The sequence below is a fragment of the Apus apus genome, chromosome 3, assembly GCF_020740795.1.
Source record: "Apus apus isolate bApuApu2 chromosome 3, bApuApu2.pri.cur, whole genome shotgun sequence".
Classification (NCBI taxonomy): domain Eukaryota; kingdom Metazoa; phylum Chordata; class Aves; order Apodiformes; family Apodidae; genus Apus; species Apus apus.
This window is the reverse complement of record NC_067284.1, coordinates 40,942,254-40,964,636: the sequence shown is the minus strand read 5'-3', so window position 1 is coordinate 40,964,636 and position 22,383 is coordinate 40,942,254. Positions and strand designations below refer to the sequence as shown.

General features: G+C 37.5%; 1 protein-coding gene across 2 annotated transcripts in view; it reads right to left on the bottom strand.

Moving 5' to 3' along the window:
- Positions 1 to 22,383, bottom strand: part of MAN1A1 (mannosidase alpha class 1A member 1) — a 138,622-nt gene that overhangs the window by 58,523 nt on the left and 57,716 nt on the right. For both annotated transcript variants that reach the window (XM_051612973.1, XM_051612972.1), the window contains exon 4: positions 22,131 to 22,211. In XM_051612973.1, coding sequence (XP_051468933.1) covers positions 22,131 to 22,211 — 81 coding nt within the window. The remainder of the gene's footprint in view (positions 1 to 22,130; positions 22,212 to 22,383) is intronic.

The window sequence follows — 22,383 nt, the reverse complement described above, 5'->3', positions numbered from 1 at the left end:
CAGCCCACCAGCTTACCTTAGCATCTCTGCCTGAAACACTGATGTGTTAACAGGAGACGTGTATTTAAGGACAAGCGGAGATCTCCCTTTCAAAAAGCACATACGTATTTAACCACAGCAGGGGCAGCAAGGTTCAGTAACTGCTGTACCTAACAGGCTGTATTAATTCCTCCTTAATGAAAATATCACATGCAAGCTCATAAAGAGGTCTGTTAAAATAACTGCTTCTAGATAAAAAATGTAGTATTTCAGTAATTTAAAGATTTGATGTACAGCAATAATGCTTTGCTTTCAAATATTCCTATCAACTCTCATATTTTTTCAATTCTATTGTATTTCTTTAACAAATTAACAAACCTAGTTCTTTGAAAATAAAAATGCCTACTTTGTAGAAATGTCAAAAATAATAGTTACCAAAAAATAAACTCACCCGACTGGAAGCAGTAAGGAAGTAAGTGTTCCAGATATGGATATGCAAAGAAAACCTAATACACTCCTGATAAGGACAGTGCTCTGAACACCAGCGTTACAACAAATGGTGAAGATGGTCATTCTAACTTCATTCTTGTACAAAATACATCTCTTCTAATGTAGTAACCAATTTTCCTAGTAGGCAACTAGGAAAAGAGAATTTAAAAAATATTTTTAAACCATCATACAACTTTGGAACCAGTCCTGAAGTGAAGATGCACTTCTTGTTTACAAGAGAATTTCAACACGTTATTACTAATGCATGCTTCCCCTTCCAAATTTAAAACAAACAAAAAAGTTAACTAAGGGCATTATCCAGTTTTATCACTAGGGCTATTTTAACATGGCTGAACAACTGACTGCTAAATCACTATCTATTAAGTAGAACAATACAGGCAAGAATGACAAGAATACAACATTACTCTGAATGACTGAACAATAAATAGCAACTTCATGCATCAAAATTATGCTCTTTCAGCAAGGTTAAAGGGTGAAGATGCAAAAAAGGAACCACATTATTTTTCAATTTGCAGCTCCAACAGTTAAAAATTGTAACTGTAATTATGGCACATGGTCCACAATCTTCAGTGTATTTTTCTTTTGCAGAAACTTCTAATACTGGAGAAGAAATAAATATTGTAGAGATATTTTTCAGATAGTAAAAGTAAGCAAACAATAGAATCTTCTGCTTAATATCTCTATTACTGATGTGAGCTTCAGCTTTTTGCTAAGCCCTAATCTCTCTCCACTATCACTTAGCCAGGTAATTTTTTGGTAAGAAAAAGTATGACAGCCATTACTGAGATAGTCAGAGTAAAGGCAGAAATGACAGAGCACAAAACTGAGAGACATTATGTATAATCAAGGAAAACATCTACAGCAAAATTTCCTATCCCAGTGGTCATCTTGAGAGGCTCAACAACTTTTCCTGGCCTCTCCTCATGGATGCTCAACCAGCAGGAATGAAGGCTTACTTACACAGACTACTCCAAATGGACCAGACCTGGCAGAAGCTGTCGTGGTCCCACACCTGCACCCACACTTAAGTTTTCACAGTTTCAATTTTTACCTGCAAGTCCAAAAGCCTTCAAATTACTCTCAAGACCTCTACGTCTTGATCCATAGCCCTATCCTATCTAGACTGTATACTTTTTAAGGAAAAGAGACTATGGAGCTCTTTCCCTGAGATATCAGCTGTCCCTTCATCAGGTGATGCAATGAATAAGCCACACTATCATCAATCTTCTTTTAAATTGAGGACTCAAGAGGAAAGTACTGTAGCTACCCTTAAAAGAAACCAAACCACTACAAATTGTTCTGACATTGAACTCAGACATCTATACAATAATACAACCAAGAAAATCATTCTAAGCGAAGGACTGTGATTTAGGAAAGAAAATTCTAATGAAGCCAGTCAGAAATACATGATCAGTATATAACACCATAAAGTCAGGCAAGATACTAAATGCTTTGTCATGCATTTCTCTCTAACTTGGTTTGTCCCAGAAGACAGATTTTGGATGCAAAATAATCCTTCCTTTTAAACTCGAAGTATTATTAACTTTATTATTAAGAAAGTCTCCTCCATGGAATAAATACAGAGACTCCATCACACTCTGCAGTCCTACCCTTAGCTAAAATTAGCACTAAAGCAAATTAGATACTTACTATAGTCATATAATAGGCTATACAGAAGAGAAAGCTACTACATTTTCTGCTTATACTCTGTTGCATTAGTAGGCTATGAATTGTTAAAGTAAGCTAAATATTCAGTAAAGCCGTAACCTGAAGCGTCTTACAAACACAACAGTCACACCAAATCCTGTGACCACTACTCCGTGCCAGCAATTCTTCCAGCAACACTTGAATAGGCAGCAACATGTAAACAAGAAATGCACCTCACTGGTGTGTACATGCAGCTCTCCTGCTACTGTCTGGTCATTTCAGAAGTAACACGCATACCTACACAGGGAGAAAAAAACCCCATTGTTTTCTCACTCCATTAGATGTTGTTAATTATTTTTTAAATACATGTAAGTGGTCCTCATAGGAGTATTTCTTGTTCTTCATAAGAGTGAACAAACTATCTTGGGCACTTCCCCTACTGCACCACCACTGCACAAGCTGCCAGGAGCTGTGCTTTTGCATAATCCTGTATCTGTGTACAGTCGTGATTCCCAGTGCCAGGACTCATCCGCTTCCTTGGCAACTGTGATCTGCATCTTTCACTCTAGTCGGACTGCTGCACTATTACTGAAAAAGGTAAAGAAAGTAACCATGTTTACATATACAGTACTTCCATCAGCAGTTTTCCCACAGTAATCGTTTTTCCAACAAAAATGTCCTTATTTCTTTCAAATGTGCCCTTAGTTCAGTGAGGCACTGTTGCTTAGAAAAGAAGTTTGGGCATGGGATTTTTTTGGTTCTGCTCACTTTGTGCCACTGATACAAATGCAGATGTTTGGGGAATGAACTATGACAGAGAGACAAACTTGGGATGAAAAGAAGTTGTGAATGGAATGAACTAAGTTTTTCAAATACCCACTTAATTTAAACCAGCTACTTGCATTCTCTACACAGTCTTGTACAGATATCAGTGTGTTCTGTGATCTTTTAAAATGTATTTAGAGAAAAAGTCTTTTTCTTTCAAAGAGGTCATACATTCAGAACTGAGTTGCTCATGCTAGAACACCCAATCCCACAATCAATTCTATGTTGCAGACTCTTCTGTCTTGTCATTATCAAGTCTAATAAGAGAAAACAGTGTTCTCACAGGGAAATGAGGATCTGCCAGCAAAGATGCAACCGCAGGGCTAAGACCAGAGCTGTCATTTGGTGAGCACTGGCTTTCATTATAATGCAAGAATGTTATCTCCTCTAGATAAATAAAAACATTTCCTCTAGCTGGAATGACAAACCTCTTTGAAAATGTTAAGTTACCTCATCAGAGATTTAATTGCTGCTGCTAATCAGGAAGAAAAGAAAACACAGGAAACAAAGAAGTATCTTAGAACTGTATATGAGGCAGGTATAATTAAAAAAGAACATGACATGGTACAATATCATAATGAAAGAACAGCCAGAATCCTGCCTTAAAAAGTCTTCCATACAAGGGAAACCAGTTACATTTTAACATCCGAGGGAACAATCCTACTTTTTAATTATTTTTTACAACTGACAAAGATATTTTCTCTACATTTCTAATTGTGTCAAATTAAGCATTTTTCATTTTTGTTTTATATTTACAGATAGAAACTGACAAGCCACTAAGTGAGATTTATTGCTTTCTTTTCTGTACCTGACTGCCTTTCCCAGTAGGCTAAGGAATGATTATTTCAGTGCAAAAGCAAGAAACAAGAGCAGAAAAATGAACAGGGACAGGCCGCTTTGCTGCTCTTCAGAACACTGGATAGAAATCCTTTCAGCATAACAAATGTTGATTTAGGTTTAAAGCAATCTGCTAACAAAAGAGAATTCAGAAGAACTTGTTCCAATATCTTCTTTGCTGAAAGACAATTCAGATTTTTTGCTCTGTTTGCATTTGATTTGTTTTTAAAATGAAAGATCAGAAATGCTACAAAAATTGTGGCATGTACCAGAATACTTGAAATAGCATAAAATGAATTCTTCCTCTGTGTTCAATACCAATTGATACCACTCTTAAGTAATGTCATATTATTTGAAACCATTTCCTATAACATGTTTTTCAGTGTTTTCGACACCTGAATAAGTTACACAGCTGCTGGCACTAATTCAGCAGCAATTATTGCCTTTATAATTACTGTCACCTTGACACTAGCAGGTGGTTTTGAGTTTAAATTAATTCAGTTATCACTCACTTCTGGCTGAGCCAAGTCAGTTATAAATTATCTATGGTACAAGGTGAGGAGACAGTTAATAACATTTCTGGAAACAAGCATTGTAACGACTCACATCAGCGTGGTAACCACTACCAAGAGGAGCCCAGTGGGCTTCATTTAGCATTTTCACATCTGTAGTAGGATTTTTTGTACTTGCAGAGCCAGAAGTGCTGAGAGCAGGTTTTGAGCATTTTCTTCACAAAACAGACCAATCCAAGACCAACTTGCTAGCTCTGGGCCAGCCCTGGTTCTGCAGGACCTGAGCAGAGCACATGTGAAATGTCATACTAGTATATGAGCCCACCTTCCAGCCCAGGGCTGCACTCAACCTCGTCTTCCTACCAGGATAGAAAGGAGGACCATGCATTAAAAACGAGCAGCTATGCTGGAGGCTACACCTACGCCTGCTCAAAGACCAGCCAGAGCTAATCAGCACGACTGCACATGCTGGCACAAGACTCAGCACCATCGTGCCCTTCAGCACTCTGAGTTTTGGGAAGGCTTTCTGGTTTGTAGGTGACACAAAAGTTCCTTTGCTCATCTGCACTACACTTTCCTCAAAGCTAATCATCTTACACTGCCTGTGCTGACCAAGCCAAACCCACCAACAGGGCCATCCCAGGTACAGCCAGCCCTGACAGTGTAGAGCTGACTCTGCTCTGGAAATTTACATCAGCACTGTTTCCATAAAAGCACAGTGAAGGAAGGAAAGTATGCTTTAACTCCTTTATAATGCATGGCTTGTCACACCTTCACCCATGAATCTTGACTAGATAGAGCGGCATTTTATTTTACTGACAACTTAAACAAATCCCTCTTCCCTGGAGATTAGCAAAATGCAACTGGTCAGGTTTCTATCCCACCGGCATGCCGGCAGAGGGAGTACAAGTTAAACTGTTACACAGTGCAGAGCAGGGTCATCTTGGGGTTAGATGTCAAAAATCCCAAGAAAAGGACTAAATTTAAAAAACCAAAACAAAACTGACTTTGGTAAATAATCTCACATTCTCCCTTCTCATTAACATTTTCAAAAGCAGCACTAGTTTTCATACAAATCTCTCCCTGACACATACCAACAATATCATAGTGATATAAAGCAGCAGGAATGTTTAATTTTAAAATAATGATCATCTACAGTTGTTCCCACCACCCCCCTCAGCTACACCATCATACAGTGCTGGGCTGGAATATATTAAAAGACAAATGGTTTTCAGTGGTAAGAGCCTAGAAAAAACAGATCCTGTAAGTAAAAGGGGTCTCCTGTAGTAAAAGGGGACTTTCTCAAACTAAGGAAAAAACGGCCACAGGATAGCATTTATAACAAGACCTTCAGTACAGGAATCCAGAGGTTCTATTTGACATGTCTGTGAGAGCAGCAGGTATCAGAGCGCTCAAACCTTGTGAAAGCTCTTGGCACCCAAGATGACACAGCATTTCAGGAAGGTGCACAGAAGTTTCCAGCTTTTCAAAATCGTGACTGTATAAGTATGCAAATAACCTTACTGGAGATATTCAGGCAGTGTGTGGCATCTGTGAGCAACAACTCTTATCTCACCTGCAAACTGCTAAAGCAATACGTGTCTTTTTCACTACTTGAGGAAATAACAAACACAGGCAAGCTTTCAGAATTGTACTGCCTTTTCCAGAATACTGCAGTGTGATGGTCACCAGCTCACTTAAAATATATAGTTACTACAAAAATAGTATTTTTGAAAGGGAAAAAAAATAATCCCTCCCTTTAATCGCTTAGATTTTTTTGTTATTGTTTCACTGACGGCAAGAAAATTTATTTTCTTTTCTAACTGGTTATTGTATTCAAGAATTCACACAGTACCGTGACAAGTCCCCTCCTGCAGAAAAGACTGTAGAGAACTAAATCAAATGAAGGTACCTGGTACGTAAGAGAGATTTCCAGATGTAATCTAAGTGTACACATCAACAAGTACAAAACCCCTCAAGTTATCAGCAGTAGTTAACACATGTAATTACTTCAATTGTTTTAAAAATAATTTCTAAGTAGATATATTGTGTTCGAAAAATCTTATTTTAGGAAGGCCAGTAGTAAATGGTACAAACTAGCAGAAAGAAGGCAAGGCATAAACCAAATAATATTAATGTACAATAACTTATATACATCTGACCTGCACTTTAAAATTGCAACAAAGGAATGAATTGCTAAGTAACCTTAGAATTAAAGAAATCATACAGGAAGAGTTTGTTCCAATTATATTTAGTTATTTCCTTTTGTGTTAGTCATGTGTATTTAAGATTGCTTATATAAACTCCAAGAACTATTTAACTAGAACAACTTTTGGGCTACAAGAGAAAAAGTAACTGCTAATTTATCTACTAATGTCAAGAAAGCATTAGTTTTTTTAAAGCTTATGTATACTTGCACAATTAAAACTTAGCTACAAATCCATTAGTACCTGGAAAGCTCATGAACTAACCATTTAATAATACCTCTGTTGTGGTAAGTCAAGAAAAGGTGGTGCTGAATGTAGTAAACAAACTTTAACAACTGCCTGAAATAAAAGGAACTTGTTAGGTATAAAAGCCTTTGAGAATTCCTCACACCAAACTCAGGGCAGCCTTAATTTTTCAAGAGGTGCAATACACAGCACACACAATGAGTAATGAGTTGGATTTGCTGCATATGTGCAGATCAACTGTACTGTCAGCTGCTCCCAAGGCCCAAGCCACAGGTAACAAGACTCATGCCTACAAAAGCTGTGCTCAAATCCTAGGATTCTGAAATCCCACACCACTCAGGATAAATTATGAAACAGCTCAGTGTCTGCAAATCAGTGTCAAAGATTTGGGGTGCCAGTCTTGCATCCTGTCAGCAATAGAAAGCCTGGAATCCCAGGTCTCCAATCAAACAAAGTTTGTGTTTCTAGCAAGGGCAGATGGCAAGCTAGCAGGCATTAAAACTGTCAACAGCCCATGATGGACAACTAAGCCCACACCTAAGAGCTAGGGGAAGATTTAAATCTCTGTTTTAACCCAATATCCATATAACTGGCACAGAATATTAACCCATTATGTACGTATTAACGCTGTGTTATGTCCTGCTCAAAACAACAGCCAGCACTGTAAGATGCACTATGTAACTACACAACTAAAGGATGAACAGATGCTGTCACTAAAACCTTCAGTCCAAAACTGCTCCAGCCCCAATGAAAAAAAACAAACCCTCAAACCTGCTTAAGTCTAATATTCAAATGCTTGGATGCTGATGAGAGACACTGTCAGCCCCAGAAGTAACTCATATGTTAACACTAGGCAAGGATGTCAAGAGGACAAAATATGTCACATATTCAGCTCTCAGGTCTTCTACAGTTAAGGAAGACTATACATGTATTTGAAAATATACTGGATGTAAGCAGGTGACCCTGCTCTGGCAGGGGGGTTGGACTAGATCATCTTTCGAGGTCCCTTCCAACCCCTCGGATTCTATGATTCTATGAATTAAAAATAAGATATACACAATGGAAATTCATTATACTTGTGAAGTGATACAGAAAACATCTGGATATCATCCTAGAAGTTTGCGTTTTTTCTGATTAAGGAGACAGCTGCCTTAGTAAAATTACTATATCCATCAGCAATGAAGAATATCTTCTAGCACAATTCCTGTTAAGCCACAAGCATCTGCTTCCTAATTTTCTTTTTATTTCATCTTGCATACCCAGCCCAAGCGCTGTAAAAACAAATTTAAATAGTTGCCTCATTTGACATCTTGCAAGCTACCAAATCTAAACAAAGAATGACACCTTGCATATGAAACTCTCCTTTCAAGCAGGTGACCATTGAGAGGTGATTTGCCACACCATCTGTGTGAAAGCAGGGAGTGGAGTGGAGGAGCCTAATAAACTTTGCATGGTGAATCAATAATTACATACTTAATGTAGCATAAACTGCTAACAGAAGATTCATTCCTGGCCTTGTAAATTTGACTGTATCTTAATTCCAACACCACTAAGTGATTTAGAGTGATGCCTTCACTCTAAAGTATGCTTCTAGATGATGGTGGAAGGCACAGAGAAGGCTAAAATTTGCCTAGGTAAATGATATTATATTTGCTTTCTAATGTTAACTGAAGAACAAATGGAGAGCTGTTTGTTTCAGTCAGCCTTACAAGATACTTGCAAGGTTGTTCTAGATGTTAATGGAAAGAGTTTTAAATTATGCTTATCAAATAGACAACTATAACAATGCAAAAAGGACACCAAGTATGCCTACTTAAATTGTTCTTGTGCTCTTTTTTTTTTTTTTCTAACTTCATTTACTCACTTTAATATCTTACTTCAACAGAATAACAGCTTAATGAAATTACTCTCAACAGTTGGAATCAAAAGGGTCTGTGGACAAAAGCGTCCAAAGCTCAGGATCTCCCACAGCCTGCTATCTTCCTTGACCCAGCTACTAGCTAATGGGCACCTGCAGAGCAAACCTGGTCCGCTCATCGAGTCAACAGAAAAAAAATACTCTGCCTTTTTGCTCTGGTCCCCCTCAAAAGGGTGGTGTTACTGAATCACCACATAGTCTCAATCTAACACCATCACAGGTATTTTAAGTCAGGTATTGATATTGCTCAGAGGTCAGTACTCAAAGGGTTAGAATTTACACTAACAATGTCCTCAGACCAGGTAGAACAGAGTACATCTTCTCCAGCCAGCTCAGGGTTTTTTCTTTCTGGAGAGAGTTACTCGTGTTGCTGTAGAGCAATTGCTGTGGGTCTACAGTGGTAGTGCTGTGGCCCTGAAAAAGGAATGTTTTCCTTTTCCTTGTTTTCAGGCAAAAACACTCCAGAAAACAAAGGGACTGTGATTTCATGAAAATGTGAGTGAAAGTTCACAGAATGCCTGAGATTGGCAGGGTCCTCTGAAGGTCATCTGGTCCAAACCCTGCTCAAGGAGGGCCATCTAGAGCCAGTTGCCCAGCACCATGTCCAGATGACTTTTGAGTATCTCCACGGATGGAGACTCCACAATCTTTCTGGGGAACCTGTGCAGTGCTCAGTCACCTTCACAGTAAAAATATGTTTCCTGATGTTCAGACAGAATCTCCCATGCTTCAGTTTCTGCTGAAAGTGTTATATAAATGTTATACATATATTGTGGCACAGCATTAGGGCATGTATAATCCTAAGTGACTTTCACAGAATTATTGGAGTTGGAAGGGACCTCTAGAGATCACCTAGCCCAACTCCCCTGCTAAAGCAGAATCCCCTTGAGCACATTACTCAGGACTGCATCCAGGTCAGTCTTCAATATCTCCAGAGAAGGAGACTCCACAGCCGGGAAGCCTGTTCCAGGACCTTGTCACCCTCTCTGTAAAGAAGGTTTAACTCATGTTCAGATGTAATTTCCTTTGCTTCAGTTTATGCCCACTGCCCCTTGTCCTACTGCTGGGCCCTACTGAAAAAAGCCTGACTCCATCCTCCTTAAACTCTCCGTTTAGATTATTTATAGACATTAATAAGATCTCCTCTCAAGCTGAAGAGTCCCAGCTCTCTCAACCTTTCCTTGTAAGAGAGATGCTCCAGTCCCCCAGTTGTCTTTGTTGCACTCTGCTGACTCTCTCCAGCAGTTCCCTGTCTCTCTTGAACTGGGGAGCTTTGGACCAAGCTATAGTTTCAGTAGACACTGGAACAAACTATTTATCAGCAAGAGACTCTTCTTATAATGTAGTAGTGGCTTGCTTTAGAAAGCAAGCAGTAAACTAATAATAATTATAACAGTAAGAAGAACTAGTAACTAGTGAACTACATGCAACACAGGTGACAAAAGGATTAAAACAAGGAACAAAGCAGGATAAGAACCTAAAGGGACAAGTTTGAACACCAAAGTTTTTTAAACCAGTCATGACATTGGGCACAGAATTACAGAGTTTCAGGCTTTACACAGTCTTCATTAAGCACAAAAAACTTTTAGGAGTTTCATTTGCACTGAAGTTTACTCTAATGTCCTTTACCAGAGATCCTCTGTTCCTCTTCATGCATGGGCAATTCTATTGACCATTAATTTGATGTGTTCATGGATACTAAAAAATAAATTTAAACCTGCTCTTTCAGAGTGTTTCTTCTACTCTTTAAATGTATATCAAATATCATGAGTATTTGCTGAAAACTAACATTGCATATTAAGGCTGCACCATGTTTAAACAGTAATGCATTTTTTTTAATCCTTATACTGATATTGAAGGCTACACAGGAATTTCCAAATTTTGTGATCTCAGATACTGGAAACATCATAAATATCTTTAAAAGTAAAATGACCACAAATGCAAAGACAGTGCCAGCTGTCACTCTGTTAGATTTACAGCACAGATCACTCAGGAACAAGCCATTTGATCACAAAACTCCCTGATTGATCTTTGTCTGCTACCAGCAGCTACAGACTGCTTCTGTTTCACTTTTATATATATGGAAAAGGAATTAAGATGTTTATCTGTTCAGCCCTCATGTCTCAGTGGTTTCTCAGATTGCAAGTAAAAGTTAGTGGCTGTCACAACCACTATTATAGAAACTATTTATTTAATGTGTTTTGGTAAATTCAGTTAAAAAACAATAGGATTGAGAAGGTGTCAGTTGGGTAAATTCAGCCTGGATTTGCAACTGTGCAAACAGCTTAGCTTGATTTCATGACAGGTGAATTTTTTCACACTAGCAGTTGCACTGATGATGCATTCCTAAGAAGTTATTCTTCAGAGGAGAGCAACTTGTTAACATTTAGCATAGTCTGCAGGTTGCTTCCTCTACAACACCTCGAACACACCTTCTATCTTGCTTTTAATGTAAGTAATGTAACACGTAAAAACCTCTTTCATATAGCAGAAAAAGATGATGATTTCTTAACTCAGTGCTTGCTTTCTTATTGTTGAGATTTCTCTGAAACACAACAGTCACAGTGCCTGATGAATAATGCACACAACCAAAATAAAGGTAAATAAAGTGCTTGGGTATTTTCCTTAAATTAAATAAAAGAAATGTCAGCTCTCTTGTAGTTCTTTTTATGTAAGCCAAACAGGAGGCTTCAAGAGAGAACTATGATTTAAGAAGCTGCTTTTATGTTGTAAGTTAAATCATCAGGCAGACTAATTCAATTCCTTTCTGTTTACTGTAAGACTATTCCTCTTGCTGGACAAGCCATAAAACTAAAGTGACTAAAATATAAGGAAGCAAGTAGACATTTTCAATTCTGAAGTCAGAAACAAGTGCTCTGACTGAAGAGCAGTGAAGAGCTAGTCATAAATCTATGAGCAATTCAACTGCTTCTCTGAATTCTCTGCAGTTAAAACTTTTATCACAGTTAAACCTCAAAATAATCCCTCAAATTAAACAGTCATAAGATGTTCTATTCAAAGATTAACATTATTTTTTAATACGCTGTATATTTGGAGTTAATAATGGTTATAAGCATTAATATGCATGTATGCATACTGTGTAATGCATATTAATGTAATGTAATATTATGTAAGTATCCATGTTAGCATATATAGGTATCAATACACTGCTTTCTACCCCTCTCCACTTGAAATGGGGGAAAGAAAAAAAGACTTGAGTCATGTAAACGCTCTCCATTTTTACCAAAAGTCATGACATGGCTTTAGTGTTTCATCTTACTGTTTGACTGAACACTTCACACACTATTCCTAGAGGGAATACTTTGCTGGTTTCACTTAATTATTTTTTTATATATATTTGATGGTTATGTAAATCAAAACTTGTAATTACAAGTTGTAACTAGATACAAATAAGTCTTAAAAGTATGATTTAGAATAGGGGCTTCTTAGCATCAGTTACGCTCATTTCTTCTATCACCGTTACATTCTGTCAAGAAAAAAAATGGTTGAGCAAGGAGTTCTTGCTATCTCAGTAAGTCTTTACTTTTGGCCCTGGATCAGTTGATAATCATATTAAATTAACACACAACTTTCAAGCAAATCAGAAGGGCTGATGGCATTTAACATTGGAATAAGTCTGCCCAGACATGCCAAGTCCCATCCCCACAGTCTCCTGCAGCAGTGTGGCAATGTTTGCCCAGAGCATCTCAGCAGTTACTGATCTTGCCTGGAATCAGAAAGATTATTTGCTTTTCCCTCTAGAATATAAATGGCAATAAAGGCAACTGTGGAGAGAAAAGACTGAGCACAGAAACACCCCACAAGCAGCAAATGCCGATGAGAAGGTTTGAGTTTTCATGCACTAGTTTTGCATGATAACAGGAAAAAGATCGAAACTGTCTGTATACTATGAATAGTGTTTTTAAGAACAAGTAGGGAAAATAGCATCCTTTAAGAAATGGCATTGTGAGCTGCTGATTTTGTTCTGCAGCTGAAGGTTTCAAGAAAACAAGAGTTTTTGAAGAAAAATGGAAGAGAATTTCACAGCATATCCTTTTTACATGATGATCCTGGGTATCTGCTGGACTGTAAAATTATCTAGTCATTCTTGCAAAAAATAAGGACAACTTGCCCCTCAAGGGACAACACAACTTTAAAGCACTAACTGGACTGAACTAGCTTCCACAAACAACTAGTGTGGTTATTGTGCTTAGCCTGCAAAAGCAGATGACTGCCTACAGGCTGAAAAAGAAACAAACCAGACACATCTAGTTCTTCAGATTATCTAGTTACAGGGCCTTTTTGGTACTTCAATACATCTGATTCATAAGAAACAATGGAACTGGCCATTGAAGCCAGAAAGAAGATTGCTTTCTGTCAACTGAAAGTTGATTGTACTCCAGTAACATTGCTGCTGGAATGATCTTCCTTCTTTGCTTTAGAGTTCTGCCAGTTTACATAAGGTTGTTTTTTTTTGGATGTTAAAATAAGCTTTTGAGCCTTCATGTACCTGAGCTACAAGAGTCCCTTCATACGGTAGTGTCTTAATTAGCTACTATTTGAAGGAGTTATCAAGGTCAGGTGGGTTAATGTAAGTGATCAAAGGTGATGAGTGGAGAATAGCAGAGCTGAACACATCAAACACATTCAGAGTTCTTCAGCATACCTTACCACTGTCTGACTTCTCTTATATCTTATGCTTTACTAGAAAATTAAACAGTAGGAGAGCTGGACAGCTAATACCCCTGGGAATACAAAAGTGTAATACTTGTTGACAAAAGACTTGCAATGTAAAGACTAGGCTAAGAAACTGAATTTGCTGTTTAAATGCATTCTAAACTATTTTTCCTTCAGGAAAGCAAGTGAGATTTATATGAAACACAGGCAGTACATACTGCTCCTCTTTTTCACCTTTCAAATCTTCATTAACTCCTCCCAGTCTTTGGCTTAAGAAAAGTTTGCAGTTTGCTCATTTCTGTGCACTTGGCCCTATGCAAAATGAGGTATTATATTCATTTATTTGAGGAAAACAAAGATTTGTCTTTCAAATGCTTCATGACAGCTCTGTTTAGGAGTCATCAACTGCCAAAACCCCCCAATCCCTTGGCACCCGTTGCATTGGAAGCAGCATAGGATTTTTCATGTGAATATCTTTTCCAAATTCCTTCTCAGTCATTTGCACATAGGGTGCAAATACAGCCTCCGCATGGCAGAGGATAGCTTTTGGCACCAGAGAGACAGGAACTGCATTCATTTATCAACCACAACATCTATCAACATTATTCAACTGTTGCATTTGTAAAAAAAAAAAAAAAAAAAAAGGTAAACAAATATCATGTGGATTCCTGTAATTTTTGAAAGACCTTTATAAAAAGTTCCCTCCTTTCCCTTCAAATCTTTTAGATTTTGATTGTTTGAAAAAGCACAAACAATAGATCTTGAAAAAAGAAAAATACACAGGCCAATTAGCACTCTATAAATTGATCAGGAGAGTTCATGTTAACTTCAAGCCAGTGAACCTTGTGCATATCTGTTTCAGACTTGAACTGCTGAGCAAGCTGTATTGCTAAACCTAAGGGACACTAAAAAAATATCTGATTCTTCTGCAGCAAAGATGCTATTATCTGTACCTATTGCTGAAGGCAGGAAGGGCATGCAAGAACAGCAATGATGTCTGCTTCTGATTTCAGGCATTCAATTTTCTCAATGATTTTCAGTTAGCTTCAAGCAGCAGGACTTGTATGAAGCACAAAGTGGTATTTTGTAATGAATCTCTAATCTGATCCTTCAAACAGCAAATTGGATGAGAGCTTTCCCAATTTCATTGTAAACTTCCATTCACTTGATTTGTATTTAAAATACTTAAAATGACTGAACACTTATGTATTATTTCATAGAATTTAAGTTTTGTAATGTAATTTAAATTTTTGCTAAAAAGATACAAAAGTAGAAGTGTTCGCAGACTTGGGAATCTGATGGAATGACTCAGTAGTTGTCAACAGAATGAAAAACACAGGAATCTTCCAATGGATGGTTTATGCTTTTATCTTCCCTAAGCTAATAAGGAGAGGACGTCATCATCTACTTAACGAAAAATAACCTCTGGATCAGACTCAGTCTATGGAGACAGAACACAAGATGGAATCTTAAATAAACTAACTAAACATTTTGATAAAATTAGATGAAGAAATGAAGAGTTACTCCATGCCCAGAGTAAAATGCAAGTACATACTATTTCTACCTGTACTTTCTGGGTTAAAAATAAAAAAGTATGGTGGTTCAGTAACATTTATTACTCATGACATAATCAAATTTTATAATAGATCCACAGAGTGAATATACTTTCCTACATTTTTTCTATAGCTTAGAACTAAAGGAGGATAAAATTACACGCTGACCTAGTCCTGCTGGTTTTGTGTTGCTTTCATTTTGCAGAAATTAGGCAGATTCTTGGCTGTAAAATTGTATATAAGGTTTATTCTCTAGATAGTATACTTGCAACAATCTCAACACTGGTTGCAAATTACTCCAAAGAACCATGTTTTTCACCATATATTATACACTATCTATCAAAATTGCAAAACAGGACAATCCTACTAACTCTTCAGGCAATGTTTTTACTCCTCTTTTATTCTGCTTTATTATTGCAATTGCATTTGATGCTGCAAAATGACAGAACTGAATACTGAGATAAATGAAAGAGACTTTTCTGGAGACTGAGTTTTTTTGCACATGCAGGGTGACTCTGGACAGGCTGTTAACAGGATGTAATTTCTTCTGTATAGAATATTAACTTATGCAAATAATTCTTCTTTCAAGTCTCTCTAGAGCTGCTGCTCAAAAGGAAAGGCACCTATATGAGTACTTATGGTAGATAAGCCCTCTCCAACTGTTCTGTAGGACCACAATCAAGTTAAACTACAGGAGCTGGTTGAGAGCCAAATCCTCAGAATAAACAAACCACCTTTCTCTCAGCTGCCAGAGTTCTACTTAATATAGCTCAGGAGCTCATGTCAAACATACCAGCTGCTACAAACAAATATTACTTGGTTCTCATTATCATCCTTTCTAACAGTTGACCAGCTTTAGCATCAGACTATAGTAGTCTGGAGGTAAGCAGGGATTTTTGCTTACTGTAATGAGCAATAAAGCATTTCTGTTCAGTTATTTCTGATGTCAATGCATGAATGCAAAAGCATATCAAATAAGTTTGCCCAAACAATTAGCTGTGTTGTTTTGAAAAAATCCCCAAACAAGACACAAAAGGGAAAACCACTAAAAATGAAGAATGAGGTTGTGTACACATCAGACTCCCAAACTCATGTTTCTCAGACTAAAATCAGGGCTCTGGCTGCTGGTTTCACCATAGGTTAGCAGGTGTAGATATGGCAGCTGCAGCAGGCTATCACCATAGCTACTCTGCTCCCCTGCTGTGGACATTCATGCTGATGACAGACATCTGAAAGAGAAACACAGCCCCTGCTGAACTCCAGCAGACAGCAATTCACCAAACTAATGTCAAGTGCCACTATTTTCACTTTATGTCAGCAGAGCAGCCTGAGGGGCTGTTTTATGAGGCACAAAAGTTGTTCGTGCTGGCAGCTGATGGCATGCCTGGGGTACAGGTGGCAGAGGCTCCATAAAGCTTTGAGTTCTTAAGACCTGAGAAAGAGTTCTCAGTCATGATATGTGTATGTGGTGCTAGCAACTCCAAAGCAGATTGGAAAGAGGAGGAAACCCAAGAAGAAAAATTTGCATTAAGTGCAAGACTGGAAACCAGCATTTCTGTTACTATTCTTTGAAGTTTCCACAGCTTTATGTGTGGGGCCAGCTCTGAGCATGGAGCAGCTCAGCAAGTAACATTGGGAGAGAGGGGCCAGGAGTACTAGGAATGTGGAGGCTTCTGGATTTAGGGAACCTATTTAACAGGGATGGATTTCATCTACCATGACAGTATAATTGCACTGCAGGAACTTAAAGAGACAGAAATAGAAGACGGAAGGGCAGTCTGTTCGGAATAGCAGAAGAACAATCTACATCAAAGAAAAATGCAGGAGTCGAGGTTATCTCCAGAATGTGAATACACAGGGATTCTGTAGTACATTTTGCTGCAGCTAGCACAGAAAGAGAACAGCATTAGATCTGTAAAAGGTGGTGAAGAGACTGAAATACTAATGTTTGTGTAAAAGAGTACATGAAATAAAAGCCATTGCAGATAAGCTAAACTTGCTCCAATGTTCAATCTTGAAGAGCCTAGGGAAGTTCCCATGCAAGGAGATTCTTAAAACAACAAGCCCAATGCATTGTCCCCGTATTGAGGCTGGACTAGATGATCTCTTGAGGTCCTTTCCAAGCTGAATGACTCCAGGATTGTGTGAAATACAGAAGTTGAAAAAGAAGATAAATTAATTAAAAAGAAACAAATCACCAAGATCATTTCAGAGCTCTAAAGGAACTAAAACATAACACTGCTTAAGTACTGATGTATCACTTCAAGTGGCAGCAGATGGATGGTAGGTGGCAAACAGGACCGAAATCTGAAAACAGGGCTGCAGAACTACAGGCAACTGCAGCCTTCTAGTTTCTTCCAAACAGGGAATTCTACTGCCAGTCTGTGAAGATACTTAAGCAAGTTCAGTGGCATTCACACAGAAGTGATCAAGCTGCTACAGTATGCCTGGAGTTTCAAACAGCATTAGAAATCAAGCTTCTAAGACATAAAAGGAAAAGTCCTCTTGTTAATTAGTGTCAACTTAAGTGAAAGGAAGCGGAGATAAAATATGGGGTCAATTCTCACAGTGGTGAGATAAGATCCCCTAGGCATCTATACTGGAACTTACACTCCTGATTTGAATAAATAGGCCAATACCTTTCTACAAGTGACCAACTTCACCCTTCTACTATTCAAGATTCCTAAGTGATGAATTGTGTTTTTTATATATATGGAATTTAAATATTCTCTATGAAAGGAGACCTCTACAAGAGAGGGAGAGCCAGCTATAATAGCTACAGCTCAATTCGGGAGAATGTCTTAGCATTATATGAAGTCAGCAATGTTTTGTGGTTATCTTGGCAAAGGCAGCTCTAGATCAATAGCACCTGCATCATTATTTCATGGCTGCTCCTCATTAATAAGACAGCACTACCATCACTGACGGATGGTTGTTTTAAGCAGGCAATGATTAGCTCTTAAGTCAGACAGGAGGCCAAGATCAAGTGAGGTTCAATAGCAGCACTGTAACACCTGTTTTAAATGCAGATATAAACTAGTCTCTTTTTTCTTTTTTTTTTTCCTTTTTCTTTTTTTTTGCTTTTTTATTTCTAATTAACAGTTGTGTTCCTTAAAAGCAGGAGATACTGCCAAAGGAAAAAAAAAGTATCTGTCACATTGCTGCTTAAAGTCAGGAAGAGAAATGGCAATATGAACACCATTACTAACTTTATCTTTTTCCAGTGAAGTTAACTATCACTAGTCCTAGGAAAGAGAAGCATATATTATGCAGGAAGAACAGCTGCTGAATCAAAAATATTTTCGCTCTGGGAAAAAAACGAAGGAAAACAAAAACACAACCTCATCCCATCCAAAAAATGGAAAAGCTTCTAAGGAATCAGGGAACTTACTAGCTGGATCTGAAACTCATGCTCCTAATTCACTTCAGAGCATTTTGTATTCAATTTTTGCTACTCATACAATCAACAATTATTAAAAGCTCCTTCTATTTCTGCCTATGCAACATATTATTCCTGATTGTGGAACCAACCTTCAACCCTTAATACATAACTTTAGCAGGACCTTTAAGAACCAGCTATCAGCAAACCAGAAGAGCCACCCAGATCAGTCTTTAAGCTTGTATATTCTCACAAGCTGTGCCATAAGCTTATAATGATTCTCAGCACCAGTATCACTATTAATTCCAACAGTGAAGATTCCACTGCTCAAAAATAGTATTTGTCATCTCCATAAATTCCAAGAAAGAGGACTCAGTGCTGTCCTTGTCCAAAAGTTAACCAATTATCTCCTTATAGAACTACGTTTGGAAGTGTGCTTAATTTAAGCAAGAGTAAAAGAAATATCTGGGTCTGCAGAACAGGGGATTTTGCCACATGCAATACTCCTGACCCCTGCTACACTGGAATTTGACATGAGACCAGTAAGTATCACAAAGCATTTGTAAAACAAATCTCTCCCTTACTAGGCTTCTTATTTTTCAGTACAAAACCAAAAAACGTCACATACTAAGTTGCTCAGAAGAGAAATCACTTCTACTAATGAATTCAGGTTTAATTTGAACAACAACAACAACAAAACCCAAACAAACAAGAAAATTTGCAAATAAATCTGTCATATTCCTATGGTTTAAACTTACCATACAACAGGCTCTTCCAGATTCTTTCTTACAAATAAACAATTGAACAAAAAAATACTAGCACTCCTTTAAAGGAACCAGGCTTATTCTTAATAATCCCTTATTATTGACTCATGGGGAAATACAAGGAAGCATTCACATGTCATATTACTATGAAATCAAGTTTTCTGTTATTTGTAGGTGTTTTACAAATTCAGTTTGGTATTTCACTGGAATTACTTTCTAGGGGTTTAAAGAGCAATCATAAAATAATTTAAAAAAAAAAGTAGTGTGTATGACACTATTCTAGCATTTTTAGGCATTTCATATTAATTCTAATAATGCCAAAATTTTAAGAAGTTTAATATAATGCATCTCATAGCTCTATTTGCAAATAAGCAGCCCACAGTCATCAAGAGGCAAAGTATTAAACTGTTAATTTTTAAAATTAGTCATATTGGTGCCTTTATCTAAATGAACCATTATGTGAGCAGGATGCTTTACGAACTACTCAGTGTGACAGCACATTCTTTAATCATGATTAGTTAGACTTACAAATTATTATGGAACATACAGTATGTTGCAGCTTTGCATCATTACCCATGGAAATGTAATTCAGAAGTACCAACAATAATTATTTCTGTCACTGCTTTTACTGAAACAAAGCTTTCTTTAATTAGGATATTGATAAACTAATATAATACTTTTAAATACTTAATCTGATAAAGAATAAAATGAGCTTTTAACTGAGAAAGCTTAGTTCTCCAAACAGCCAGCATGCAGGTTGTTCTGCCTCCTCAGGAACACCCACTAATGTAATGGACTAAAGGATGATTAAATGTGCATTTTGTATGGTGGCAGCCAGCTTCTGGGGATTTCAGTCCTTTCTAAACGTGCCAGCAGCACCAGTGAAGGACACACCCAGGCAACACAGGAAACCTCACACTGCTACTCTGTCCCCAGAATGGCCTCATCCCACTCCTCCCACAGGCAGAAGCTGGCTAGTCAGTGTCCTCGATTTAGGAGTCATATTGGGAAATTTTCCTAAATCTGATGAAGGCAGAGTATGCTGGGTTGCACTCTCTAAGCCACCAAAGCAACCGTTACTTTAGAGAGATCATTCTGTCTTGGACACCAGATGTCTATCAAAGAGTATGAAAACTGGTGGCGAGCATGGACAGTGTCTTTCTCACCCTGGAAGAGGTCAAGATCCTGCTTAATCATACACATCATCTTAGTGTTTAGGGGCCCATTTTACCCTCATTAATGAGTTAATTCATTTTTAGTATGGACATCAGCACCTGGTATCCCTAATATTCCTCTGTAAAGAGTTCCACTTATGCACTATGTGGAACAACTTTTGTTTCAAGTGTTTCTTGATTTTGTTTGTACAACAGTTTTATTTGAACACTGGTGTTGCTATCAAGCTAATCAAGAGGTGGTGGTAAAACTGCCTCTTCAAAGATGAAGGAATGGTTGAGAAGGAATGATTAGGTGTTATTTAGGAGGAACTATATATATGCACTGGTTGAAAGTCAGCCTGCACATTAACAGACACAAGATATAAGCCACCAACATATATGTGAAATCAACAACACTGATGACAAATGGTTCAGGCATTTATTAACAGACAACTGCTGCTTGATATAAAGGTTCACGTGCAGTTCTCTACCAGCTCATTGTCTGCCAAGAAGCATCCTCTGCTTCTGTTGGAACCAGTTTATTAAAATGTAACTCTAAGTTAGACTGGAAAAGTTAAATCCTGTTTGCGAGAAATAGATACGCAGTGAAAGATGCAGCTATTATATTGCAGAAGGAAGACTTTTCAATTCTGTTCATCTTTAATTGTGAGTTACTGTAGGAGGACAAGTGATTTCCTTCAAGAATCTGAGATGAAATATTAAGTAAAACAGCTTTTAGTAAAGATGAAGAAGCCAGTTATCAAGCACCTCTCATTTTTTTTCATTACTGCTAAGTGTGAATTTGAAATGGGTCTAAGAGCACTTCCCCCCCCACCCTGAAAATTATATATCAGTTAAAATACAAAAAGCTGTATCTTTTAAAACATTAGTGCCTTTTCGATACCACCTACAATTAGGACAAGCCCAGGGGAAATAAATAGGTAAACCTACTTAAGACGTAAAGTGTCAGAGAAACACTGTCTCCTTGTAGCTGCTTTGTCAGGTGCATGACCCAATCACACCTGCTTTAACATAATGAGAAATTTTAACAAAGACTATCACATACATCCTAGAAGTTAAAGTGACAGGTTTAAACCAGAGCTTCATCCAGCATTTCTGAAATTTACATACAAAATAAAATTATGTATCTTCAAGGTTTTTAGAGTTCACCCAGTAATTGCTTTGGATTTAAAGAAATCCAATGATAAATTCAAATTACAGTTAAAGAGTATTAACTTGTGTTAATCCCACAATAAAATACTACTATAATCCAGAAGCAGTAACAAAAACTTAAACTAGTAAGATTAAAGACTTTTCAAATGTCAAGCTAAAAAATTAAAATATGCCAGTACCTTTTACTTAGTATAGCCTTCTCTAAATATATTACAGAAATAATTGCATTAATCAAAGCCCTTATATGAAATTGCTTCTTCATTCTGTCCAGAAACCACGACAGGCTATAGAGATTAACGGGATATTAATGCTTTAAAGACATTCACATGCATGGGTTTGCCAGTTATCCTTTCATTCTTAACATGTCTTCTTCACGTGAGTTGAAGCTTCAAGAAGGAAGATCAAGAGAAGCAGAGTTCAGAGGAGTTAAAGAACATCCTCCAAATCAATTTGTGAAGCAGGTACCCAATGCAGCAGAGCTACCACTATTATGGCACAGGAACTCCCTAATTACACATTCATGAACAAAGCCCATTAAGAATGTACTGGGTATGGCTTCTATTCAGAAATAAAAACAAAAATCATTTAACGCTTTCAGACCTACACAAAGCAACAGCAGCAGAAACAAGAACATCCACTGGACAAGCAATTTTCAAAGGTCTAAATGAGTTTAATTCTGATAAATAAAATTAACTAAAAGTTACCTATTTATCTATATATTTCAGATAAGCCACATGGAAATATCTTACCTCTTCTCCTGAAAGATAGTAAGCTGAAAGTAATCCACCAACAAAACGGATGTTCACCTCAAATACCGAAATTTCAGCATTCTGTTGAAATAAACAAACATAGTTTTATTCCTTGGCACTTTTCTGTACTGTTTTGGTTGGTCGTTCTAGTTCTTTTTCTTTTGGCCATACATGCAGGTATTAAGCTACAACATAAGTAAATGGCAAAACACAGAAAATGTAGGGAAAGCCAACATAAGCGAACTTCAGGCAT